Below are 25,939 nucleotides of genomic sequence, written 5' to 3' on the forward strand. Positions count from 1 at the left end.
AGGGATAGTAAAGCAAGCACGTTTTCACTGGCAACGAACCTCCTTCCAGCAAGTCTGTGCCTGGCAGCCCCTCGGGACTAAAAATACCCAGCAAAGGGCTAGAGCTGCGCAGTGTCTGTTTTCTCAGCTCACCAGCTGTCTTCTTGCATCCTCACTCCTCTACCCAATGATTATCCCATCAGTTAAGGCCCTCTAAACCCAGGCAGTAGCATTTACGTAGTTTTACCATATACACTTGAAAGGTGGAGATTCACAGGCGGTGTTTTGCTGCTAATTGCAAGCAAGCTCAGACCCCTCTGACATCCAGCGCCAAAGGGCTGATTTTTGTCTGCCCTTGCTGCTGCTAAAGTCACCGGCAAAATGTGTGACGCGTTTGGGCTATCGTCCACACTGACATCCCCAAAGTCCTTAAAAATGGCCGGTTGGGCATGCAGGTCTGCCTAAGAAATGCTGGGCTTTGCTTTGTGGGGATGGCGTCTTCCGTATGCAACCACCAGCTGGGCTCCCGGGGGAAGGGTTGCGTGGGAATGAGTGATTTTCTGTTGCTTTCGGAGAACAGAGAAAATCCCAAGGTTTGAGGTGGTACAGAAATAAGGGGATGCTTGTGTTGGGGGGAGCTGACCTTAGGCAGCAGCTTCCTGCACACGCCTGTCCCTGCATGCATGCACATCCCTGCACCATTGCACATCCCTACTCGTGTGCACATCTTGCGTGCATGGATGTTGCTGCATGTGGCATGTCCCTGTGTGTGTGCACACCCCTGCACACTCACCTGTGGCTGTTGTTCGCTGAACACACTTCCCACTCCAGAAGGCTTGAAGACAGCAGGTATCAAACTCAACCTGGTCCCGACTTCTTTACTTGGCGTCACAAATAAAACCTTTGCAACCGCCCTGACCCTGGATGAGGGTCCTTCCCATTAGCCGGGCTACTCCTGGGGCTTGTGGTTTTGCTGTTGCTCTGGTTCTGCAGTGAAAGCTGCTGTAGTTGAATCCAGCAATGATCGCTCCTGAGTCCGTGGGGTAGGAGAGTTGCTCAGTGGTTGTTGCTGGGACGGCTCTGCGATGGGGATGCTGGAGGCAGCTCAGTGTCTGTCCATAGCGGTTATGGATGTGACTGGTGTCTCTGCAGTGGGGGAGTTTTCCACTCTTGGGGTCTGCCATGGTTTCAGCCAGGAGATGGACACACATGGCTGAAATGTTACCAGAGCTATGCTCACAGGTGGCAAAGCATCAGCCTGGATTTACCTGCTAGGGACCCACTGGCAGAGGGATGCTCATGGTGCAGTGATGTCATGGGGAGTGTGGAGAGCCCTGAAAGCCCTGGGCTGGCTGCCCACCACCTCCCTGGGGGCTTCAGGCTGGGACGAGGGGAACTTTGGCTGCTCTTTCTGGTGGTAGGAAGTCTCATCCCTGCTTGTAGTGCTTCTCCAGCTGCAGAGGATTGTAGCAGCTCTCCTGCTGTATCCTCCACACTACCCATGCCTGTGGCCTGGGGTGCAAGGGGAGAATGGGACCACTCTCCAATGAAGACATCCCCCAAGCCCTGGGCATGGAGGAGCTTTGAGTCACTAAGCGTTGCCTTATCCTGGGTGGGCAGTTTTATGCTGTATCACATCTTTGTTGAGCATGCTCAGGAGGGCAGAGCACAGATACTTTTGGCGACCAGTGAGTTGAGATGAGTCTATCCTTGGACCAGCATTGGTGCTGTGCAAAGTCCCCATGATCCTGTTACCGCCCTCCCCAGGCTGAGGTGTTGGGCTGTGCTTATCGCTCTCAGCCTCCCTTCCCAAGCACAGCAAATATGACAGGATTTAACTCTGTACAGGTTGCAGTGAAGCAAAGTAGCACATGGGCTTACCCAAACTGCCTCAACCACCTCCTCCTCCTCCTGCACGGTATGGGCCCAGCCCCTTGGATTACCTCCATGGGGTGTGGGAAGCTGCTTACAGCCCCACCGGGACTGGCGTCTGCAGATTCTCCTCATGGTAAGCAAGTCTCTCCTTTGCAGCTGGGATAAATTCCCATCCGATCATCGCTCCTGTCAGATTTATGTCTTGGCCATTCACTGCAGCATTTCCCCTCCCTGAGTGCCTTGATTGATATATCTTAATTCTCCTGCTAATTCATTCAGTTCCTTGCCAGCCACTGGAGAGGGGACGCAGCCACGCAGGAAGGAGTGTGAAGAAGCCCCAAAGGTTCAGGACAGCGTTACATGCCCAGGACAGGTTTTATCCCACTTAAGGAGTGCGACTTAAATCTGTAAAAGGGCAGGAGGTGGGATACCCACCTGTGGGACAGCCCTGTCCCACGTCCCCAGCACGCAGGAGCCAGCTTTCAGTGTGTAACATGCTGCATGCACATTGAAGGGCTTGTGCTTTTGCCAGACCTTCTCTATTTTTAGAGGGGTTTTTGTGTCAAACTTCCCATCAGCTGATGAGCCAATGTCATCCCAAGAACGGAGCTACGGTTCCCCCGACCCCAGCAGCATGTGTCTGTGTGTCTGGGTGTGCACAAAAGCATCTCCTTACACACGCCGCCTTTGAATGGGGGAGAAAAGCCCTGCTGTGCCACCGAGCTGTTTGAGACATGAGCTTTTATTCCGGTCCAAAGGGCCAGAACGGGCTGATCTGGCCCACGACTGTGTGCAGGTCCTTTTTGTCCGTGTGCGTATGTTGGTTTGAAAGGGGGGTGATATAAGGATATTCAGACCTATCCTCGAGCATTATATCTGTTGTAAAAATTTAAAAACTGAAGAGCAACTACCCCATAACCAGCCCTGTGCCCTGAGCTTGCCATATTGTGTTTTGCTGCTTGGCTCGAGTTCTGCCCATGGTTTGTCCCCTTGCAGACAAAGCCTGGCAAAGGGTAGCTGGGGTGACAGTGGCACGCCGACCCTTGCTGCTGGGGACCCTCATCCAGCTATAGTGGGCTGAAACTCACCCAAAGGGCTGCGTTAGTAGAAATCCCTGTCTGGTACCTTGCCTGTGACAGTTTTGGGCTGCAGAAGTGGAGGCAAGGCTGCGGGTACCAGCATCCCCCCTGGGGCCAAGTCCCCAGGTCCAGCCACACGTTAATCCAACCTAAATACAGGCTGCTGCCCAAATTGGCGGCTCTGCGTTTCTCCTCCAGCCACTCATCCCTGGCACTGGCCAAGGAACAGTTCTTGTGCTTGTGCAGTAATTCAGGGATGATGCTGCAGGATGATCCCCTGGGTAGATGTTTGGCCAACGGAGGATGCGTTGAAGTTCAGTTACCACTGAACCACATCTGTCCCCATTGGTGCTGCAGGGAGAGGGGGGTGGACATTAATCTGATCGTTCAACTCATTTGCTGCTGTGACTTCATGACAGGTTTGGGCCAAACTCAGGTTTTTCATTTTCTGCAAATGGAGAGTTTCTGTGGCTGGAGGACACTTGGGCCACGGGGTCCCTCAGCAGCCAGGCACTCTGCAAAGGGAATGAGATATGTGAATGCCAAAGTCTATTGCAGGATTTTGGGTCCTGGCGATGCTGTTCCCTGCAGCTGGGTACTATACTGGATGCAATATAGTGACCACGTGGGTGCAGGGTGGTACAACCTGACACAGCCCACTCCTGTGGGTGCTGACCCCACCTTTGATAGTCCCCTGGGGTTTGATGGGGGGCAAAGGGTGCTGGGCAGGTGCGCTGGGCGTTTTGGGAGCAGCAGGAGGGACCTGATTTCTGTCCCCTGTCCTGTAGGTCACCATGCATGTTTGAAGAGACGCGATGCCAAAGAGAGACATGTTCCTGGACCAGCAGTGACCATCTCATCCAGCCTTGGGGAGAACAGCCTGCTGTCACTGGACTCCTCAGCATGCCCAGGCAGCCCACATATCCCCCAGACCCTCCCTGTGCTGCTGCCAGCTTGGGCTCCCCACTGGGACGAGTCCTCAAGGGTCGCTTTGTCCCCCTCAACATCCCCATGGCTCGCTGATGCTCCGGCCCCTCTGAAAGGCATCATTGAGGTGACACGAGGGACCCTGGCAGTGACAAGCAGCTGAGCAGGGGATGTAAGACTGTGAGGGCCTTGTCAGTGCCAAAGACGTCACTCCATCCCCACCGGAGTGATGCCAACTTCTGTTTAGCACCCAAGAAGGAGAGATGGGGGATCCCTCCACCTTTACTACCCCATTGCCTCCTCCTGTGCTGGCTCCCCTGACCTGCAGGAGCCCATAGCGATGTGATCAGGGCCCCAGAGCTCAACAGCACCCACCACCCGCCCCACCGGGCACCTCCAAGACCCTTGCCTGCCCGTCACACCCCGCCATGATGTGCGAGGTGATGCCCACGATCAGCGAGGGGGACCCTCTGGGCCCCCCACAGGGCTCTGAGGCGGATGCCGACTTCGAGCAGCTGATGGTGAACATGCTGGATGAGAGGGACAAGCTGCTGGACACCCTGCGGGAGACCCGTGAGACGCTCTCTGTCACTCAGAGCCGCTTGCAGGAGACTCTACGGGAGCGTGACCAGCTCCAGAGGCAACTCAACTCAGCCCTCCCACAGGTAAGGATCTGGTCCTGGGATGAGCAGGAGCCCTCACTGGGGCATACGAGGGCGATCAGCTGCTCGGATGTGAATTTTAGCTCATGCCTTTAGGAAGGCCAGCTTGGTGTGATAGTGGTGATGCTGCTGGGTGTGTTGCACCTCATACCAATAGTAAGACCTATAGGTTCTCCCAGGCCAAGCCACAACCAGCTGGAACATCTCCCCTTCTCCTCTGTACCCCTCCTTGGTCTGTGAGTCCATGCAGAGAGGTGTGGGACTGCAGTACCCCCTGTTGCACAGGGGAATGGGTACGGAGAAGAGGCAAAACCTTCCCAAGGACACCCCAGGATGACTGGTGAGGCAGATGCAGAGCCTGCATTAGCCCATTAGCACTGAACAGTGCTTGGGGAGCAGACAACACATTTTGGGCAGCAGGTCTGGCTTGCTGCCTCCAGCCAGCTCCTTGGGATGTTGGGCAGTTCTCAGTTTCATGCGTCCCCACTGGCACTTACAGAGTCCCCAAACAGGGATATTAACCACTGCTGGAGGGAAGCCCCCACTCCCTGCCCGTTCCCTCACCAGGAGGGCTCATTTCCATCAGCCCCATTGCCCGGTGGGGTGATGGAACTTTCTTTGTCTCAAGCTTGATCCTGAGAGGGGACGCTGCAGGCAGAGCTGGATGCAGAGTAGGGACTGGGACATCATAAGGGGCCCGATTGTTCCTGAGCTGGAGCAGACAGGCAACAGGCAGGGAGGATGCCAGAGGTCTGTGCTCAGTGAGCAGCACAGGGCACAGGGGAGTCAGGGTTTGTGGCTCCGCTGGGGTTTCTGGTGTTGGTCTGCTCCCAGCTCCTCGGCCTGCAGGACCCACTCCAGGTACTGCAGAGACCTGGACTTGAGCTTGGCCTCCACAAAGAAAGATGCTCAGGTCAGAATAGGATGGGGTGGATCAGCATCTTAGGGCTGTGCAAGGTGGATCCAAGCTGCCCACCTTCCCTGCAGGGTCTTGTGGGGCACCACACAGTGTCCCAGGGCCCAGACTTGGGGGAAGCAGGATTTGGGGGGCTGTTGCACTGCTCCATTGTGGTTATGATGTGGGGAGGAGCCCAGCAGCCTGGGGAAGCAGGAGACTTCAGGCATTTATGTCTGTTCAGCCAGTGCTGAAACCTTAGATCTTCCTTGCCTAGGTGCTGGGGTTTGAGGCACACTAGGGAGACAGGAAATGACCGATGGATCAAAGCTGGTGGCACAAGCCAGGCCAGAGCTTGGGCTGGTGGTCGGCCAGCTCTTGGCATCCCTCCTCTGCTCTGGATGGGGGAAAACAGCTTGGGAGGAAGGCAGCCCGTGTGCCCATGCACAGAGCTGGGCTGGTCCTGGCTCTGCCCAGGCTGCTGAAAGCAAAAAACCCAACAGTGCTTCCCCAGGAGCTCCTGGGGTCCCCGTGAATGAATTCCTCCCTGTCCTCAGAGATGTACTGAGATGTGCCCAAGTGTTGGGTGCAGACAGGGCCATCACCACCTCCCATGTGCCAAGGGCTCACATCCCCTTCACTCCCAGCTCCCCAGCCAGCACACGTCGGAGAGAGCAAGGCAGGTCACCGTGAGAGCACACTGCCCGCCCCTCTGCAGCCGCCTCGGATTAAGAGACCGTGCGGATTTAGTCTCTGCTCCCGCTCCAATAAAGGGTCCTCGGTGCCTCAGCACAGGCGGCATGCAGACAGAGCAAACTGGGTCAGCGCAAAGGGACTCGGTGACAGCACTGCACCCAGGAGCCCGGCAGGTGCCCTGCTCCAGCCAGGACTGCCTCCGGCTCCCTGCACCACGGCGAGGGATGTGATTAGGGTGGGCAGCAGATGGGGCATTTCCCTGAGCTCCCGCTGCCTCCTGCTGCCCTGCCTGTCCCTGCGTGGGCAGGGGGGGTCTGCGCCCAGGCACGGCAGCCCCCGGTGCCCACTGTGCTGCTTGCCCTTGGGGCTGCACCGGCTGCCCTCGTGGGAGATGAGGGCTCAGCATGAACGTGGGGAGCAAACCTAAAGGCACTCACCTGCCCAATGGGATTAATCCCAGCATGTGCATGTACCAGGTAAGCGGGACATGGCGGGTCTCTTCCCTGGGGTGCTGCGTGGGGGCTTTGCACAGGTCCATCCCATCCTCTTCCTCCTTCTCTGTGAGCCCTTTTGCCCAGGATCTTATTGTAATGTGTCAGACCCCACTGGGACAGGATTCAAGCTGGATTGCTTGAAGAAACCCTTATTTTGAGGCAGGGTTGGGCACCCAGCCTCACTGGTGGCCACCCACGAGGCTGACAGCCCTTCCTCAGTGTCACCGAAGAGCCAAGCCCTGGCTGTGCGGAGAACATGCCGCCTGGGGAGGACTGGGTGGATGGTGGCTGGGGGACATGGCACTCTGCATCCTTTCGGGGCACAGTGGCTGCTGGATGCCACCGTGTTGGCACGGGACCCAGAGTCCCGGCAGAGCGATCAATGGGGCAGACAGGTAATGTGTGTGTCTGGGGCGAACCCTTGCGTGGGATAGGCAGGGATGCTCCAGGGATGCTCCTGCCTGTAGTTCCCGTTCACCCTTGCTCATGTTTGGCTTGGCTGCCATGTGGCCGTTTTCCCCCTAATCCATGGGGGCATCCCTCAGCCCCAAAAGGCAGAACTCCAGGACGATTTCCCAGGGAAACTAAGCTGCCTTAATGCTTCTTACATGATTTATTTATTCCTGTGGGAGCGCTGAACACGACTTAATCGGGCTGAAAGCTCTCTGCTCCAATCCCTCTGCCCTCCTGGCTTGTGCAGGGGGTGTGCGGCCAAGGACCAAGCCTTGACCAGGGTGTGGGTGCTCTCGGCACCCCCCTGGGGCCCTGGCACAGCTGCCAGCTCCCTCCTGCCTGGCCGCTCAGCTCAGCTCCCCCTCTGCTCTCCTGGGTATAGGTGCCACTGGGGGATATGACATGCAGGTGTATCCAGATGTGTTCCCGGTGCGGGGTCCTGCGTGGGATGGCACTTCTCCCTGCCCTGCCAGGGCCTGGGGGTTTGGCAGGAGTCCATCTCCCTAGCTGTGTCAGGGGGAGAACAGGCTCCCAAATTTCACAGGGGTTGCTGCGCTGAGGGCTACCGATGGTCATGGAAACCTCCCACAGTTCTTCCAGACCCCGCTCTGCTGCACCTTCGCTGCCTCTTGTGACTGCCTGGGGAGCTGAGAGCTTTGCTTTTTGGGGTGGACAGACTCCCTAAGACTCCCTGAGCTCCCTGGAGGTCCCCCAGGAGCTGGGAAGGATCCTGGCACTGAACAATCACCCCAAATTCCTCCCATTTAACTTAAAAATATATCTAGAGTTAACACTTGCAAAAAGCAGCATGAAAATAGGAAGCCCAGCAGCTCCAAGCTGGGGGAAAACATCCACTGGGTGACACCTTTAAAATATCTCAAGATTTTTGGGAAGGATGGAGGGATCTGGTGGCTCAGCATTGAACCCTTGGAGCTGGCCACCCTCCCACAAGATCAGGATGCTGAGATATTGGATTCTGTGCTTGCTCGGCTGCACAGTGCTTCTCCCCGAGCAATCCTGGGTGGAAATACACATCGTGACAGCGTGTTGAGAGGGGAGGACACCAATTCTCCATGGATGATCCCCACAGAGTCACAGTGCTGTAGCCAAAAGGTCCAGGACTTGCCACCGCACTGCTCGGTGCTGAGGGTGGGTGGTGGTCGAAGCCCTGGGTTTACCCAGGAGGATTTAATCTTCATAATCCCATGCTAGGCACTGCTGGGGTTGTGTTTATCCCCTCAACTGTGATTTAGGGCTTTCTCATAATTCTGCACTGCTCCTGGGACAGCAAGGAGAAACTGAGGTGATGGGACTGCCAACTCCCAGTGCGGACAGGCAGATGGATGGGGCTCTATCCCTCACGTGCCAAGTCAGCAGTGACGATTTCCCGGCATGGTCATCCTTCTCACATCACTCTCCATCACACACCTGGCCCATCAGGAGCAATCACTCCAATTAGGGGCTTTAAAGTGCCATTAATCCTACAGCTGGAGCCAATTTGTTCCTGAGGTCTGGGTGCATTGGAGGGGCTGCTGCACTCCTGCCACAAACAGTTTTGCTCACTTTGCTGCAGTCTCACTGCATCCTTGTCTGTGCTGTACAGGGAAAAGGCAGAAGATGGCTCTGGGCTGAGGACTTTTGCATTTCAGCTTTTTCATGCTATGAGCCTTCTCCCCCTGAGCTTCCTAAAACTCTCCTTGCCTTCCCAGCTGTCTCCATGTAGCTGGTTTCTGGCCTTCCTCCAGCTCTTCCCTGTGCTTTCCCATTGATGCAGCCAAGGGGGAAGACCCTGTACCCCAAACATGCCTGGCACTAGCCAAAGATCCAAGCCCCGAGCTACAACACCCCCTTTCAATACCTTGCGTGGTGCTCCAGGTCTCCCTCTCTGCTCTGACCGTGAAAATAGCATCTCTCCACCCTGCTGCCTCCTGCCCCGGGGCTTGGGGCTGAGCCCAGCCAGTCGCACTTTGGGTGGTTTGGTTTTAATCCAAATTAGCCACTTCCCGGGCTGCTGGGCTTCCTGAAAGGCTTCCGAGGACTCTCAGGGCTGTGTCTCATCATCCGTCCTTTGATTGAAGATCAGGCACCTCTCCTTCACTTTCTAATCCGTTTATAGGTGTCCCTGCTTAGTTTGAGAGCTTACCAGAGCCAGGGGCAGGCGCCTCTGCATCTCCTGGTGGACTCCTGGCCATGGCCAGGGCAGAGGAAAATCACCTGGATTTATTCCTATATTTTTATTCCCAAACCATCAAAATCAGGCTTGCCAGCACCCCCAGCCCTGTGTACTCGGCTAACCCTTACTGCTGTCCTGTCTTGCTGCAGGGTTGATGCTATTTTTGGTGGTAAATGCTCCTTTTTGCAGCCTTTCCCCAAGGAAGGACAGTTATTGTGGTCTCTCTCATTTGCCATGGGATGCTCCTGAGGCACACAGCACAGGATCTGGCCAGCCATTCCTGGCAGGGTGGAGGGCTCAGAGAGGAGCACCCTGATGTGATGGAGTCGGGCAGGAGCTTTGTGCTGGGCCGGCAGTGAAGCCACCACAACGCTTTGACCCGCTGACCTGTGGATTGCATCGGGCTGGCCGGGGTGGGGGCTGCCTGTCTCTCTCCAGCGGATTTTCTCTGTCTTTTAATCTCCCTGCCTTTTGGGATGAAAGCCTGATTGGGGTGCAATCTGTACAGCTTGGCCAGCCCAGGCAATGCAGGGCGAGGAGGGCCGAGTGCTGGCAATCACCATTCCCAGCATCGCATCCCTCTTCCCTTGCTGCCTCCGATACCTTGTCCCATCCGTCCCACACTGCACGTAGCCCTGTTCACCCTAGAGGGGAGAACATCCAGATCCACAGCCCCAGCTTCCTCTGCCAGCCATAGGGCAGAGCAAGAGGTTTCCACCCTTTGCAGATCTGTGGGCAGATCCACAATGCTGGGAGAGGGTCCACAGCCAATGTGTCACCTGCCGTTATAGCTCAGGCTGCTGAAAGACGTTTATAGGGCCAGCACGGCTGCAAGGATGGTTTTGCTGAGCTCAAGCCTTACTGACTGTCCCCTGGCATATTGAGGGATGAGGGGAGTGACATATCCCTGAATCAGAAGCAGCCAGCGGTGCACGGGCACTTAACCTGGCACCTCTCACTGCTGCTCTCACACGCTTTCCACTCACCGGCATTCCCAGCCCTGGTATAATCCGTAGGGATGCTCACAAGCTGCTCGCTCCTGTGCGCAGCACTTGCATAACCCAGCGGTGCGCATGCACACATGTGTGCCGCTGGGCTGTGCCGAGCCTTAATCCCCGCTGGCTGGGAGAGCACAGCTTTGGGAAAGGCTTGGCTGGCACAGCGATCTCCCAGGGAAGCCGCTCTGCAGTGGGGTTCACTGCACTTTGGGGGGCTGTACGATGGTCCAAGAGCAAGCGTGGGATGGTGGCTGGGCATGGCAGGGGCTGGTGAGGGAGGTTTGGGGTGCTGTGACCAATTTGAAGGACAACTGATGGGGACAGGGATGACCCCAGGGCTTGGAGAAGTCCCTGAGGAAGCAATGGGGCAGGAGCAGGACTGGAAAGGAGCCGGGGGACTCAGGTCCCAGGGACGGTGCTAGGGCAAGGGTGTTGGGTGGCAGCAGCCCTGAGGCATGGTGATGGGCAGAAAAGCAACTATTTATAGGGACAATGACTGACTTAGACCCCTGCGATTAGTCTTTCTCTTCATCCACATTGCAGTATGCTCGGTCCTGTCCCACTGTGGGGTTTCAGCACCACCAGTGACACGACCGTCCCCACCAACCCCAGGCTAAAAAACCACACCAGTGTGAGCAGTTTGGGGTGGGAAGGGAGAGGGAAAATCTAGTTGGGACAAATGGAGATTAAAAAGCTCTTGATTTCTTGGAGGGATGTCAGCTGTTGCAAGAGGTTTCACTTTGAGCTGAGCAGAGCATTTGATTCAACCTAAACCTCAACATTTTGCTTCAGTTTGAAGGGGTTTTATTTGATTAACTTGAAAATTAAAGTGAAAGAGAATTTCATGCTGTAAAACCACTCTCAGCCCCAAGTTGAAATTTGTTTTGTTAATGCTCAATCAAATCCTTCTCAGCAGCTTCTGAAACCCTGTTTTCTTTTTAAGTTCTTCTCAACAACACTGTGAAACTGGTGTAAATTCATGGAGTGTTTCGACATTTGCATTTTTCACCACAAAAAATCCAAGCTGCAAAATGTCGCTTAGTTCTGGCACCACTTGGTGACTGAAAGAGCAACTGGGAGCAATGGGAGAGTGGTCCTGGGCTAACCCACGTGCTTGGTTTTCATTTTTTAAGGGAAAATGAACTCTCCTGCATCACAGGAACTTCATGGCGGGTTTCATTTCCCCTCTGACACAATCACAAGTGCGATTGCTCTGTTTCTGAGGAGCCCATCAGGTCCTAAAAGCTGTGCTGGCTTTGCAGCTCTGCTTCGGCATCACTCTGTGTACGGCTCTTCCTTGCTGGCTGTCACCTCCCCAGAGGGACTGATGGCTGGAGCAAGGGCTGGTGGCACCTGCCACATCTCCTGCTGTGCCCCATCTCTCTCAGCTGGGATTTGGGGTTTGGGGGTACCCCATAAGAACCTCAGTGGGGCCCCACATGCTGGACTGGGGTAGATCTTGCTCTTTCCTTTGGAAAGAGATTCTGGATGATGCCAGGTCCTGAGGCCATGGCAGAGGCTGGTTTGGGGCTGGCTGTGGCTCTGCAGTATGTTTTAGCCTGATGGGATGCTGCAAGGTGGGTGCTCTCCTGGGTTGCATCAGGGGGTCAGTGGGGATGGGAACATGTTGGTGGCCTTGACTGGGATGTTTTAAATGCCATTGAGCACCTCTGGAGCTGCAGAGCAGTTTCTTGTGTTGTTGGACATCAAACCAAATGCATAAATACTGGGATGCTGTGTTCTCCTTTGTTCAAAGCACTTGGGGAAGTCAGGAATAGAGCACCTCCCAACCTGACTGTGCTTCACCGATTTCTCAATGTTCCCTTTGGTGTCCCTGTCTCTCACTGGTTGGGTTTGGATGGGAAATGCTCTGTTCTGGAGGTCCTGGCAGTGGGGCCGGGACGCTGGCTCCATCTTCATCCTACTCTCCCTGCTCACAGCCGTGCCCTGATTTCTGCAGGAGTTTGCAACGCTGACGCGGGAGCTCAGTGCGTGCCGGGAGCAGCTCCTGGAGAGGGAAGAGGAGATCTCAGAGCTGAAAGCCGAGCGCAATAACACCCGGGTAAGCATATTAAACCTGCTGTCTGGCTTTCAGTCCCCAGAAATGTGGGACACCACAGGCTGCTGGGCTGATACCAGCATCACCAGCCCCTGAGTTGGTGCGAGCCTCATGTTTGCCCTCTTGCAGCTCTTGCTGGAGCACCTGGAGTGCCTGGTGTCGAGGCATGAGCGGTCCTTGAGGATGACCGTGGTCAAGCGTCAGGCCCAGTCACCATCTGGGGTTTCCAGTGAGGTCGAGGTGCTCAAGGCGCTCAAGTCACTCTTTGAGCATCACAAGGCGCTAGATGAAAAGGTGAGACAGGCTGCCAGGACCTCTCTCCTGGCTTGCTACATGAGCATCCCCTGCTCCGAGCTGACCTTCTCCCAACACTCCTCCTCCCTCCCGCTGAATGCCATTTTTTGTTGTTAAGCTGGGTGGTGGCATGGGGTCCCTCAGGAGGAAGGCCTTGGGCATCCAAAAGCTGCAGCACATTCATTTTAGAAGCCCGTGGGCTGCTGAGTGGATGCTGTGGGTTTGAGACTGTCAGGGACAGGGATCTTGCTTCCCCGGGTCACTCACATGGTGGTGGTGAGCGCTGGCATTTGGCACCCTGGTTCAGTCTTTCTGTTACAACTCATATTGTTCCTCCTGATTCATTTACCTTGAGCAGCTCCTTCTTCTGCTAAAAGACATTTTCAAGCTGCCCCAGCCATGGGTCTTCTGCAAGAATCAATTTGATCTGGGCTGTTCCTCTCCAACATGCTTTTGCTCTCCCAGGCAATGGGCTGGAGCATCCTTGAGCCGGTGCCCTGGATGTGAATCCATCTGAGCCTGACTGTCAGCCAGATGAAAGGGGCTGGGAGCTTGTCTAGATCCTGGGCACCCTCATCACAGATAAATAATGGCTTTTCTTGTTATCTTACATGACTGCAGGTCAGGGAACGCTTGCGAGCAGCTTTGGAGCGAGTGGCAACCTTGGAGGAGCAGCTCGTGGATGCCCATCGTCAGGTAAGAGGCATTTGGCAGCCTACCCTGGGCCCTTGCTGGGGCACCCCCTAGGCTGGGACTGCTCCGTGTTACATTTTTTAATTCATGTTGAATTTGCTGAAATACCACCCTCAAATGATCGTGCAGATTGGAGAAGTGGCATTTGGGCATTTTTAATGTAAGGCTTTTATTCTAAAATTGCTATTTACATGAAGGCTTGCCTGTATTTAAGGAAACCATCTAAATATTCTGCCTTTGTCTCACAGGCCAGCTTTCCTCTGTTTGGTGTTCATTTCACGGACGAAAGCAACCTGAATCATTTAAGGGGACTGAGAGTGACTTTGCTTGTTGGCTTTTCCCCTGCCTCAGCAGAGGTGTAAACCTTGCTGCTCCAAGCACCCCATCTTGCATCCCCCATTTCTGTCCTTGCTCAGGCTCTGGCATGGGGACTTCTCTGTCCCCAACATTTAGCCCTGTTGGAGATGGTGAACCAGGCTTTCCTTCCTGAGGTTAGTGCCCAGCCACCACTGCCAAAAGGAAAGAGCCATCCTTATAGCCTCTGCTTGGCCAAATTTTGCTCCTCTTTCCAATTCCCGGGATGTATCTCACGGTACTTCCCCAGGCTCCATGCCTGGCCTTCGGTCACCTTGCAGGCACCGGTCCCCATCCTCCCCCAGCAGAGCAGGTGCAATGTCAGTGTTTATCCCCTGTTCCTACTGGCTATGTCTGCGCTGGAGTCTGTCTGGCTCCAAGCTAGTGCAGTGAATTGGGAGGGAGTTCCTGGGTGCAGGTCTCAGGTCCCTGAGGGCTCACCAGGAAAACCTTACTCCTGGGGCTCAGGCTCTTTGCGTGCCTGTAGCGAGCACCATTGTGTCCATGCAAGGTGTGGCTTCATCCTCCACCAGTGCTGAGCCTTCACAGCATCTCTGCTTTTCCCTCTCTTCTTCACCCTATCCCTCCAGTTTCCCCCTCAGCCCTAGGCACTAGCTGAAGATCATGATGGAGGAAGCCAGCGGGAAGCTGCTTGCAGACCTGGGTGCACCAGGGCTGGCCTCACTCACAGCCAGACCAGCTGGTCTCCTCTGCTTTGTCTCATTAATTATCCCTGTTGTCATGCAGGTGGCAGCTTTGCAGCAAGGTGCCCCGCGGGAGGCCCCAGCAGGTGAGAGGGATGAGAGGGAACCCAAGGAGCCAGCACAGAAGCATCCTTGGAAGGTGAGAGCCCCAGAAACCCCTGCTCTGACCATGCTCACCAAGGCCATTGTTTCTCCAACCCCCTTGTCACTGGCTCCAGGGTGCTGAAAACTTTTTTCCTGACCCACTGGGTCCGACCCCCTGGGAAATGCCCTTCCTGGTGGATACAGGCCATTTCTGAGCGGAGGGGAATTTGTGCTCCTGCTCAGATGCTCCTAGGGGCTCTGCTTCCCAGAGACGCTCTGGGAAACCCTCACCCATTCCTATTCCATTGTGCCTGTGAGAAGCCACATACTTGGCTAGTGGAAACTGTTGACAGGGGGTCCCAGAGCCCCACGTCCCCACTCCTCGCCACCTCACTGGATGCCTGCAGGGCCATGTTCCCTGTTCCCCCATTGCGTAGCTGCAGGCAATGCCAGCCCGTGCTTTGGGGCAGCCCGGCATCCGCCTCCCTCTCTGCTGCCTTGCAGCGGCTCTCCAATGGCTCTGTCCACCCGGACGATGAAGCAGGTCAGGCGGTGGAGCTGCAGGAGCTCCTGGAGAAGCAGAATTTCGAAGTGGTCCAGGCCAAGGAGCGCATCTCTGCATTGGCTGCCAGCGTCGCTGAGCTGGAGGAGGATCTGGGCACCGCCAGGAAGGATCTGATCAAATCAGAGGAGATGAGCAGCAAGTACCAGAGGGACCTCCGAGAGGTTAGACACTGCCCTCTAGCACTGCCAAGCCCGTTGCAGTTGCAGAGACATTCACAGCAGCTTCCACATGCTCTGGGCTGGGGAGGGATTGTAACCCCTGTTGTATGGAGCGTGAAGGCCAGTGTTCCCCAAAAGGAACTGCCTATGAGAGATTGTCCCCAAGTCCATCAGCAGGTTATAAGCAGACACCGAGATGCCCAGGTGTGCCACAGACCTGGGGCAGTGAGCTGTGGCCATGCTAGAGGGTTTTTCTGTGGTTACCTGACTCTCCCTTTATTCATCTCCCACTCTGCTGTCCCTCATTCCTGTGCAGGGCAGGGTTTTCATTGCATGCTTGGACTTGGGGGTGTCCCAAGCTCACAGGAGCTGGGTGACCCAGTTATTCCCAAATTGGTGGTCACAGATAAGGATGTGACAGCCCCATCGCTTCCCCAGGCCCTGGCTCAGAAAGAGGACATGGAGGAGAGGATCACCACACTGGAGAAACGCTACCTGGCAGCCCAGCGAGAAGCCACCTCCATCCACGACCTCAATGACAAGCTGGAAAGCGAGTTGGCCAACAAGGAGTCCCTGCACCGCCAGGTACCAAAACTCAGACCCAAAGACTCCCCACCACCCTGGGGACCTAAAGGGAGAAACAGGTGCTGGGGATGGGACAAGCAGGCAAGGCTCGGTGCCGAGCACCCATCCTGCCCTGTCCCGCAGTGCGAGGAGAAAGCCCGTCATCTGCAAGAGCTGCTGGAGCTGGCGGAGCAGAAGCTGCAGCAGACGATGCGAAAGGCAGAGACGCTACCCGAGGTGGAAGCAGAGCTGGCCCAGCGCATCGCCGCACTCACCAAGGCAAGTGCACGGGGTGCTCGGGGACAGCTGAGACAGGAGAGAGCACAGCAACCAGAGGAAGAGGCAGATCTGGCTGCCCCCCTGCAGTGATTGAGCCCCTGGCAGCCCCAAGGCACCGTGCTCTGAGGGGTGCCAGCTTCTGAGCTTTGCTGTCCTCTGCCTCCCCCAGGGCTGCAGGGACAATACACCATTTTTAAAGCTCCTGACGTGTCCTGCACGCGCAGGGTTTGCTCCCTCCCTTCAACTCCTTTCTCTAAGGAAGAGATGGCCCTCTTGATCTGAGTGGCCTTCAGCTTGTGCTGGGACTACTCTGGGATGAGGACGAAGAGGAAGAACCCAGGCTGGATCTGGGAGGGAGGTGTGGATACAGCCAGCTCTGCCATTCCGGGCGCTGGAACGGGTGCAAGTCGCTCACAGAGCACCTCCATCTCCCATCACCTTGCTAGCAGGGCTGTTTTGGGCTCACAGTGAACCATGGTGGGGATGCAGGCAGTGAGAGAGAGCGCTGCATCCGGGAAAGGATGCAGATGCAGGGGTGAAGGGAGGAGTCCAGGAGGACCCGCATGGTTTCGGGGAGCATCATCCAAGAGGGCTACTCTGCTTTTCCCAGGCAGAAGAGAGGCACGGGAGCATCGAGGAGCACCTCCGGCAGCTGGAGAGCCAGTTAGAGGAGAAGAACCAGGAGCTGGCCAGGGTAAGCACTGCTCAGCCTGGACTGGGGACTCCTTGCAGGTCCTGATCCAGCCTTGGCTCCACCTTGCCACAGTGGCTAGGTACCTGGGCACACCAGGAAGGGTGGGCTTGCTGTGTCTCTGAAGCATGATGGGGAGAGGGGCCTGGTTAATGCTCTCCCATCCAGGATCTCTTCATCTAGAGTCACCCAGGAGCTCATGACACTCTCTGCTGTGATTTCTCCCTCTCCCAGGCATCCAAGTCTTGCTGTTAGCATGCCACATCCATTCCCCTCCCAGCATCACCTCCTGGGGCAAGCTGGGACCTTAAATGCAGGGCAGAGGGGGAAGCTCCAGCTGCTTTCCTTCCCAGCCAGGATCAGCAGCAGAGCAAGACTGATGGATGCTGGCAGCAAAGGGTGCTGCCCCTCAAAAAGACAGAGATGTGGCCAATGTGTCACGGGACACACAATCCCTGTTGTGCTCCTTAGCTTGTGGCTGGGCTGTCCACGCAGGAGATCATCATGCCCATTTCTTGGGTTGCCCAGGTGGTATTACAGCATGTGCCCTTGGGGAAGCCCCTGGTTGTTTTGGCCAAGGGCTGACATTTGAAGAGACCTTTGCAAATCCAGAGGATCCGCACCTTTTGGGGTCTGGAATGTGCCTCCAGTGTGGCTGTCCCTGGCAAATGTACAGGTAAAGCTTTGTTGAGGGTCAGGCAGGCAGGATCTCTTCAGATCCTGTCCTCTCTCCTGTTCGTCCCTGGCTGGGAAATGGCAGAGACCAGCAGAGCCCCAGCAGAGGGTCTGATCTGTGCTGTAAGGGATGGATTTGTCCCCAAAAGCCAGGCCTGGTGGATCAGCTCTGACACCACCAGCAGGCACATGATGGCAGGAGGGCACTGAGCCCCTCATGGCAGGAGGAACAGATCCACTGGATTTGACGTGGCCGATCACTGTTTGCTGTTGCAGGCCCGCCAGCGGGAGAAGATGAATGAGGAGCACAACAAGCGGCTCTCGGACACTGTGGACCGTCTGCTGAGCGAGTCTAATGAGCGGCTGCAGCTGCACCTCAAGGAGAGGATGGCAGCCTTGGAGGAGAAGGTAGTGCCTGGGGGGCAGGGGGTCCTCTGGGGGGCTGGTGGGGGGTTGAGGGGTCCACAGCCCCTCTGGCATGGAGCCTTGGCCAGCCACAGCACAGGGGTTTGGAAGTACCTGTGCAGGGATGGAGAAATGATCACATGCAGGATGCCAGCCAGGCGCTGGGGCTGGTGGAAGCACAGGGAAGCGTGCTCTGCATCGCACCCTCGCCTCCAGCCAGCCCTCACCTGGTAAGACCCCACTCCCCACTGTCTTTCATCTCTGACAGCAGCAGGATTTGCCCTGCTCTTTTCCCTCTCTTCCCTGTGTCTCTTCTGGTGCAGCCTTGACTGCAGCCTGCGCCCGGCTGTTGGAGCAAAGCCCTACTGCATTTTGCAGGAGAAAATGCAGCATTCATCCTCTCCCACCTGCCCATCCCCTCCACATGCTGCCTTGAAACCTTCCTGTCCCCCAAGCCTGGACTGATCTGCCTTCTCCAAGCCAGAGCAGAGTCCATGAGCAGCATCCTGGCTCCCACCCCGCTCCTCCTGGGGAACAGGGCTTTACTTTGAGGAGCCAGCTGGAGTTGCTGCTGCCCCAGCATGAATGCAATTAGCTGGGAGAGCAGGTGGCTCAGAGCAAGGATTAACCTCGCAACGCCAATGGGAGGTCAGGCCTTGATAATTCACCTCTATTTGGTCTCCTGCAGGGACCAGGCTCCCCTTAACAAGTCAGAGCACAGAGGGGTTGCATGCCCCAGGTAATGCCTCCAGGACTGGGTCTGTGTCCCCTGCTGCTCTGCACCTCCTGTCCCCAACCAGATCTGGCTGTGCCAGGTTGTCCAGTCATTCAGCAGATAATTCTGAGTGGCTCTGGATAAAGAGCAGGACCCAACACATGGGGCTGAGTCCAAATTCCCACCACAGCAAGCAAGAAGGACCAGAGCGGTGGCACCTTGCAAACAGGCATTATCTGCTCCCCAGCCTGCTGCCGGCACTGGGTCACTCAAAGAGTTTCTGCAGGTCTTCCATGGGCAAAAATCATCCTGTTTGGCTGCCAGCACGTCCCAGAAAAGAACACTAGGTCAGGCAGTTGCAAACACATCTTCTCTTCCCCCTGCCTATTCCCTAGCTTAGATGTAGGGGACATTTTTGCCCTTGATCCAGCTGCTTGAGGAGTTGATCTCCTCTCAGACGCATTTCCTAATCTTCAAGCCCTGCCCATCAAACCTCTAATTGCCGCTTGCCCTCCATGGCCATGCCCCGGTCCTGGTGTGGGGCAGGCATTGAGCTACGGCAGCCCTGCTTGAGGAGCAGGAGGTTTGCAGAGAAGACCAATTCACGAGCAGGTAGGTGAGGAATAGATCAGGGAGCCTTTGCCATCCCTGCTGCCAGGTGTCCATCACACCATCCATGCAGCGATTCCACGCTGGCCATTTCTGGGAGGCCGCGCAGCCGTTTTCTAAACGGTCTCTCTTTTTTCTTTCCTGTTTTTGTTCCCTTTTCTTTTGTTTCGTTTTTCAAAGAACACATTGTTACAAGAGCTGGAAAATACCCAAAAGCAGATAGAGGAACACCAGCACGACAAGGTAAATGCCGCTGCAGGGAGCCTGCCCTAGTGACTGCGCTTCCTCACTCCTAATCCCCAGCTAGTGGCAGTCGCGCCTCCTAAAATACCCTAGTTTCGGACGAGCTGGGATCCCAAAGCGCCCAGCAGCAGGAGGCCACAAACTAACCCACGTAGTGGTTGGATGGAAGCTGCCACCTGCCTCCCCGGAGACCCCCGGTTCGGTTCCCTAACAGGCACGTTCAGTCCCGTCTCCATATTTCTGTCACGCTCATCCATCCCCAACCCCCCGCCGAGGACAGCAGCGAGGCCAGGGTGGCTTCACCCATGTGTCTAGAGGAGGGTTTACCCCAGCGCTCCTTGGTGCAGCCTGGCTGTGAGAGATGCTGCTGCTAAGTCAGCCCCTTCTCCTTCACCCCCAAAGCTTTCTCAACCCCCTCACTCAAACTGGGGGGAAGATCTGCTCCATGCCCAGCTTGCAGAAGGCCCCGTAGGGTTTTGCACCTCCCCTGCTCTCAGATAAAGCATCTGAGTAGGGTCTGCAACATGAGTCCACGTTGGCCTGTGCTGGAAAGCTGGAGAGTTGCAGCTTTTTGAAGCAACGGGAGCTTTTTGGATGTGCCCCTTGTCTCGCGCATGGTTGGGGGGATTGGGGGGCTGCTTTCCCCCTTGCCCGGGGCCTTGCTCTCCCCGATCCTCCCTGCCTGCAGTGAGGATGTGCGGGCATCGCTCACCCTTCCCAGCCATGGTTGCTCAGCTCCAGGCAGAGGCATAGCTTGGAGACTCACATGATGCTGCCTGCATGTTCCCCACCCTGGTTCAGCCTGTTTGCCCCCAGGACTGGATCCTGCTGTGCCTGGAGGATCCCCTCTCCGCCGCCTCCCTGCCCACCCACAGCCTCCCCCATCGCATCTCCCACAGGACAGCATGGCCACTTAGTGCAGGCACAGGTTCCCGTTGAGAATGGGGCTGTCAGCAGGAGGGATGGGGCCAGCATCAAATGTGGCTCGCGGGTCCCTCGCTGTCAGCCCTTTGCCAAGGCGAACGTGCACGTGCAGTCTGGAGCAAAACCAGAGCATCCCAGTGGGACCGATTTTCCCTCATCTCAAACCAGCATCGCTTCGAGCACGCATGTGTCTGTCTGTCTGGCCTGTGATCACTTCCTCCCTTCATGGCATTGCCCCAGCATCATCATTCACTGTCACCTGCATGAGCTGTTTCTTTACCGATGGTGTCAAAGGTGCTTTAAACCTTGGATGGGATTTTTAAAGGGAATATAAACCTGGAAATAGCTAAGGATGTGGATGGCTCCAAACCTGGCTGCTCTTCAGAGCAAAACCAACCCCTGCCTGTCTCTTGTCTTGCCCCGAACAGCGACGGTTGTCCGATGAGATTGACAAACTGAGGCTGGAGGTTGATCAGCTCAAGACCAGAAGTGGGACATTCGTGGAGAGTGTGCACGCAAGGTAAGGGCTGCCTGCCAAAACCCTGCCAAGCTGTGCCTGCCCCGCTTGCATCCTGCACCCATGGCTTTGGGGGCACTTTGCTTTTAAGGCCCCAAAATGCTGTTGGCATCAGGCATTTCTGGTTTCACCATGCCTCAGTGCCGGGCTGCAGGGTGGTTCATCGCAGGAGGGTGAGCTCTGGCTGTGCTGTTCCCGCCATGGATTTGTCCTGGGGTGGGACACAGACTGTTGAGAATAGGCCAGCCCAACTGAATGGCCCAAAATTTGCTCTTCTAAGGGTGAAAAAACACTGGGCACCGTTTCTTTTTCTGCACAAAGGGCTGAGGCCTTAATTTTCTATGAAAGCTGGATGTTCACCAAATGCCTTTCCCCTTGTGGTGTGCTGGGGATGCACTGGTGGAGAAGGAGGAATCTCTTTTGAGGTGTTGCAGGCAAAGGAGAATGAACTCTCCCATTTTTTCCCTTCCTGTCTACAATAATCCTTCCACACCCTTTCATTTAAATTCATCCAGGAGATGGGGAGGTCTCAGCCCAGAGCACCAGGAGGAGAGGTGAGTCCATCGGGTCTCAGCCTCTGGCACTGACTAGGGTACCCAGCACTGCTGCAAGAAAGCAAGGTGTTAGAAAAGGAGGGTGCCAGCATGTCATGCACCCCACTGCATTGCTGCAGCCACCTGGCAGACCACATCTTCTCCTGAGCATTTTCGATGTGGGTTAGAGGCAGTGAGGGGTCAATGAGAGCGACCACCAGTGGGGAAAATTCAGTTCTCAGGAAAGCTGGAAAAGATGGAAAGGACCCAGTGTAACCAGCTTCAAATCTGTCAGCAGCTGTGGCAGAGAGGAGAAGGCCTGGAGGCCCTGTATCTGTCATGGAGAGAAGAAACAGGGAGAGCAAGGAAGAGCGAGGAAAGCTGAGTGCCAGAGGAGTGTCTGAAGCATGTGTGGGACCTCTTTGTATGGGTCTGTAAGAACAGGATGGACAATTTTTTATTTTTATTTTTTTTATTTCTTGGAGGAAAAATCAGCAGAAAGCTTGAGTTACAGAGGCCAGAATAATCCCCCAGCTGAAATGTCAGCTTTTGTCTAAGGCGCCTTTATCTGGTTTTAGCTCAGGAGCAGCTTGTCAGCGGCTCCGCAGCTTAAATCCCCTTGAAACTTGGGCTGTGCCTTTGTCTGCAAACACCAAGCTGATGCCAAGCCAAGCTGCTCATGTTAGCGTTTTTGTCTGGGCTTGGTAGGATGCTGGGATGGGGAGCCCAGATCTGTATCTGCACTGCAAACTGGACCCGCCATGGTGGAAAAACACTGATCTGCCTTGGACAACTGCTTTTGTCATCTTAAATCAAAAAAACCTCATGCCTCCTATGGAAATGCATGTAGGGAGTAATGACCCTGTGCTTTGCTCAGCTGTGTGGTTGGGTCATCAGGACAAGGAGGAGCAACCAGGCAATGTGGAGATATGCAATGAGTACCACGAGCGGCAAAAAGTGGCCTTGTGTCCAACAGCAGCCACTGCGTGGCTCTGCCCAGCACGGCGACCAACTCCTGAACACCAGCCCAAGCATGGAGGAGGATGAAGAAGTCCCAACCGGTTTCTGCTGGGAGATCCCAAACAATGCTCATGTCCCTGTACCTGGAAGATCTGTTTCAAATGGAATTTTATTCATCAGGGATTTTTTTCATGAAAATGTTGAAGAAAACATAAAAAGGACAAAAGCTCCCTGGCTGGGCCCTGTTCTGTACAACAGGGATGGAGAAGACAGGCAAAAGATGTGCTGTACACATTGGGAGGTGCAAGCTGTTTTCAAGAGGGGAGGACAGGAGGGGACTGTTCAGCCCATGGTTTCACAGCAGACCCACTGTGTAGGGTGTTTTTGGCCAGAACTGGCTGGATGCCCCAGAGGGTACTGCAGCACAGAGGGAGGTAGCAGCAGGGTAGTGCCCAAGGCTGAGCTCCCTCCAGTCTGTGAGCCCTTCTTCAGGGTCAGTGTGGGGGGAATGGGGAACCTTTTTCCGGAGCCTAGTTTTGCATCATTTTGTGCAGAGCAGGCAGGCATCGCTGGGGTGGCCTCGTCCTCCTCCTCTGTCCTGAGCTAGTCTGGGCTGCAAGGGGAGCAGCCCAAGCACAGGAGTATCCTTGCATGGAGCAGTGTCCGCAACAGGATTCTTTCTCCCCAGGTCCCATATGGGCAGCGCGACAGATCTGCGCTTTCCACTGAGCGCCGTGGTCCATGCCCCCGCCGAGCCCTTCAGCACAGCCCCAGGCCTGCCTCGGGCGCAGAAGGGTCGATTTGCCGCCCGGCGAGAGGAGCCAGCCAAGGTAATCCATCTTCATGCCAGCATGGGGTCAGGGTTGGGATCACCTCCTGCCTTGCATACTGGTCTCATGTGTCCGTGATTTGGGGACATGGGGCAATTTCCTTCACCTGGTGCATGGATGGGGGTAACATGGTAGGAAGGGTTTCTCCACTGGGATTGCGTTGAGGTGTGACTGTTGCATGGAGGTCTCCAGTTTGGCTTTTGGAGACATAGGGGTGCCATGTAGGACCAGTGGACCTTGTTCCCCCAGGACTGGGAGCAGGCCCAGGCAGGCAGCGTCCTGGCCACAGGGCCTCACGCCTTCGACAGTGACCCTGAAATCTCTGACGTGGATGAAGACGACCGTGAGACACTCTTCAGCTCCATGGATGTGCTTTCTCCCAGTGGGCACTCGGACGCTCAGACATTGGCCATGATGCTCCAGGAGCAGCTGGATGCCATCAATGAAGAGATCAGGTAGCAGCCATGGCCAAAACCCACCACTGCCTTGCTCTGAAATGGCTTGGGGGGGGGGGGGGGGGGCAACAAACTGCCAGGCAGTGGGAGGAGGTTCTGATGCCCTAAAATTGAGATCTTGGTCCAGCTTCAGCCAGGGAAATGGCTCCAGGACATCCAGCCTCAGGGCTTGGTCCTTCCTGCACATGGCTCCCTTCCCTCAGCTACACCAGTGCTGGCTCACAGAAAGGATCACTATTTTAGAAAAAAGTCCCCTGTTAATATTAAAAGAAATCGTGGTGTGTCTCAGCTCTGGTTTATGTGGATCCTGATGGGTCTTTCTGTCATTCCTGGAGATCGAGGGATCGAGTCACAGCACCTAAAGTGCATTTCCCAAGAGTAAGGAGATCCTATGGCTGGGAGATGTGAGATGACTCCCCAGAAAGGTGGGGAGCCAGGAGCTCTGAGTCCCACTGCTCCCCCAGGATGATCCAAGAGGAGAAGGAGTCCACTGAGCTCCGCGCAGAGGAGCTGGAGACCCGTGTCACGAGCGGCAGCATGGAGGGCCTCAACCTCACCCAACTCTGCAAAAGGGCTTCCATCCCCACCTCACTGACAGCCCTGTCCCTGGCCAGCTCATCCCCACCACTCAGTGGCCGCTCCACCCCCAAGCTTTCCTCCCGCAGCGCCGCTCAGGACCTCGACCGCATGGGGATCATGACGTTGGTGAGGAGGCGTGCAGGGCGGACGGGGGACTGGACAGGGTGTTTGCGTGGCTGCCTGGGGTGGGACTGATGCCCCAGTGTCCACATGGGTCTGTGGGAGGGTAATGTGGAATGGGGGTGCCCATGTTTGCTGCCTCCCAGCCTGGCACGCCTGGCCCTGGGGCTGCTCTGCGCGGGAGTTCTCCATTAACTGCCCCCCTTTCTGTGTCTCTCTCGCTTTCCCCCTTGCAATCAGCCCAGCGACTTGAGGAAGCACCGGAGGAAACTGCTAGTGAGTGGCTCCCATCCCGTTGGTTTTTGTCCAAGCCCCTTTTCCAGCCTGCTCCTGGCTTTGTCCACACCAGGTCAGGGTGCAGCAGGCGCGGGATGGAGCTGGGGACCCCAGGGATTCAGCAGGAGGATCATGGGGATCCCATAAGGTGCTTGGATATGTGCCGGCTGGCAGCCTGGGGGGTCTGGCAGGACATGGGGAGGTTCAGAAAGCCACTGGGTCCTCAAACATTGTGTGTCCCCTCTGGCGACAGGGTGTCTTTGGGACATTCCCATCTGTGCTCCTCAGAGCACTCTGCTGAGGGCCAGCAGCTTCTGTCCCCACACCCTGACCTGGACCATGGGGCTGCATCCTCTCCTCCCTGTTCCCAGGATCTTGGCCATATGGCCACATCCTCCCATCTGCTTGGGCATCTCGAGCCATTGCCAGAGCTCTAGTTCAGGCCAATCCTGGAGCGTGGCAAAGCCTCAGGGCCCTGGTGGCTCTTTTGGCCATGCCTCCATGGAGCAAGAGAGAGGCAGGCAGCAGGGCAAGGATGGAGCTGGGCTTTGGCCGCCCATCCTCATGGCTTCTCTGCTTGTTCAGTCACCTGCAGCTCGGGATGAAAGCCGAGAGGATAAAACCACCATCAAATGTGAGACGTCCCCCCCATCCTCACCCAGGACGTTGCGGCTGGAGAAGCTGGGCCACCCCGCGCTAAGCCAGGAGGATGGGAAGAGGTATGCAAAGCACCCTTTGGATCTTACACCAGTGCCTGCTCTGTTGGTTTGAGGATTTACATGGGGCAAGCATGGGATTGTGGGATGGGCTGGGGTTTGCCATGGCTTGTGCGCTGCTCGGGAATAACCTAAAAGCTTTGCTGTTCCTCTCCCTCCTCCATCCCCAGCTCGCTGGAGGAGCAGGCCAGCAACCCCAGCAGCAACAGCAGCCAGGACTCCCTGCACAAGGGCTCCAAGAGGAAGGGGATCAAATCCTCCATCGGGCGCTTGTTCGGGAAAAAAGAGAAGGGTCGCTTGATTCAGCTGAGCAGAGAAGGGGCCACGGGGCAGGGTCCGTGAGCAGCCCTATTCCCATGCGTGCCGGGCGGGTGTCCTCTCGGGCCAGGCTCTCTGCATGCCTCCTGGCACTGTCTGCCTTTGGGGTGCTGTTGGGGTGACATGCAGAGGAGCAGGGACACCCCTGCTGGTTTGGGGATGTTGGGGCCACTGGCTCTGGGCTCCCTGCAGCTTCAGGGCAATTGGGTCCTGATGCTTTCTGCCCCGCACCCATTTCTACCCTGAGCATGGTATCAGTCTTAATGCTCTGGAAGAGCTGCAGTGAGGATACTGACCCCCCCATCACTGTATCTTAGCTTTAATGTCCCCAAATCTGCTTCCTCCTCCATGGGACCTTCTTGATTTTGCAGAGCACTTTGGTAGGAGC

At 56.0% G+C, this 25,939-nt stretch overlaps 1 protein-coding gene across 6 annotated transcripts in view; it reads left to right on the top strand.

Annotated features, from left to right (window-relative positions):
• Nucleotides 1-25,939, top strand: part of PPFIA4 (PPFI scaffold protein A4) — a 59,111-nt gene that overhangs the window by 22,369 nt on the left and 10,803 nt on the right. For 2 of the 6 annotated variants that reach the window (XM_075775639.1, XM_075775640.1), the window contains exons 2-19: nucleotides 3,722-4,525; nucleotides 12,192-12,293; nucleotides 12,420-12,584; nucleotides 13,206-13,280; nucleotides 14,379-14,474; nucleotides 14,924-15,145; nucleotides 15,581-15,727; nucleotides 15,851-15,989; nucleotides 16,600-16,679; nucleotides 17,628-17,759; nucleotides 19,261-19,323; nucleotides 20,676-20,767; nucleotides 22,946-23,087; nucleotides 23,337-23,542; nucleotides 24,007-24,247; nucleotides 24,482-24,517; nucleotides 25,103-25,236; nucleotides 25,404-25,567. In XM_075775639.1, coding sequence (XP_075631754.1) covers nucleotides 4,289-4,525; nucleotides 12,192-12,293; nucleotides 12,420-12,584; nucleotides 13,206-13,280; nucleotides 14,379-14,474; nucleotides 14,924-15,145; nucleotides 15,581-15,727; nucleotides 15,851-15,989; nucleotides 16,600-16,679; nucleotides 17,628-17,759; nucleotides 19,261-19,323; nucleotides 20,676-20,767; nucleotides 22,946-23,087; nucleotides 23,337-23,542; nucleotides 24,007-24,247; nucleotides 24,482-24,517; nucleotides 25,103-25,236; nucleotides 25,404-25,567 — 2,473 coding nt within the window. In that variant the 5' untranslated portion in view covers nucleotides 3,722-4,288. The remainder of the gene's footprint in view (nucleotides 1-3,721; nucleotides 4,526-12,191; nucleotides 12,294-12,419; nucleotides 12,585-13,205; nucleotides 13,281-14,378; nucleotides 14,475-14,923; nucleotides 15,146-15,580; nucleotides 15,728-15,850; nucleotides 15,990-16,599; nucleotides 16,680-17,627; nucleotides 17,760-19,260; nucleotides 19,324-20,675; nucleotides 20,768-22,945; nucleotides 23,088-23,336; nucleotides 23,543-24,006; nucleotides 24,248-24,481; nucleotides 24,518-25,102; nucleotides 25,237-25,403; nucleotides 25,568-25,939) is intronic. The other 4 variants (XM_075775641.1, XM_075775644.1, XM_075775642.1 and 1 more) reach the window with 2 other exon arrangements.

The sequence above is a fragment of the Balearica regulorum genome, chromosome 25 (genome assembly GCF_011004875.1).
Source record: "Balearica regulorum gibbericeps isolate bBalReg1 chromosome 25, bBalReg1.pri, whole genome shotgun sequence".
NCBI classification, from domain to species: Eukaryota; Metazoa; Chordata; class Aves; order Gruiformes; family Gruidae; genus Balearica; species Balearica regulorum.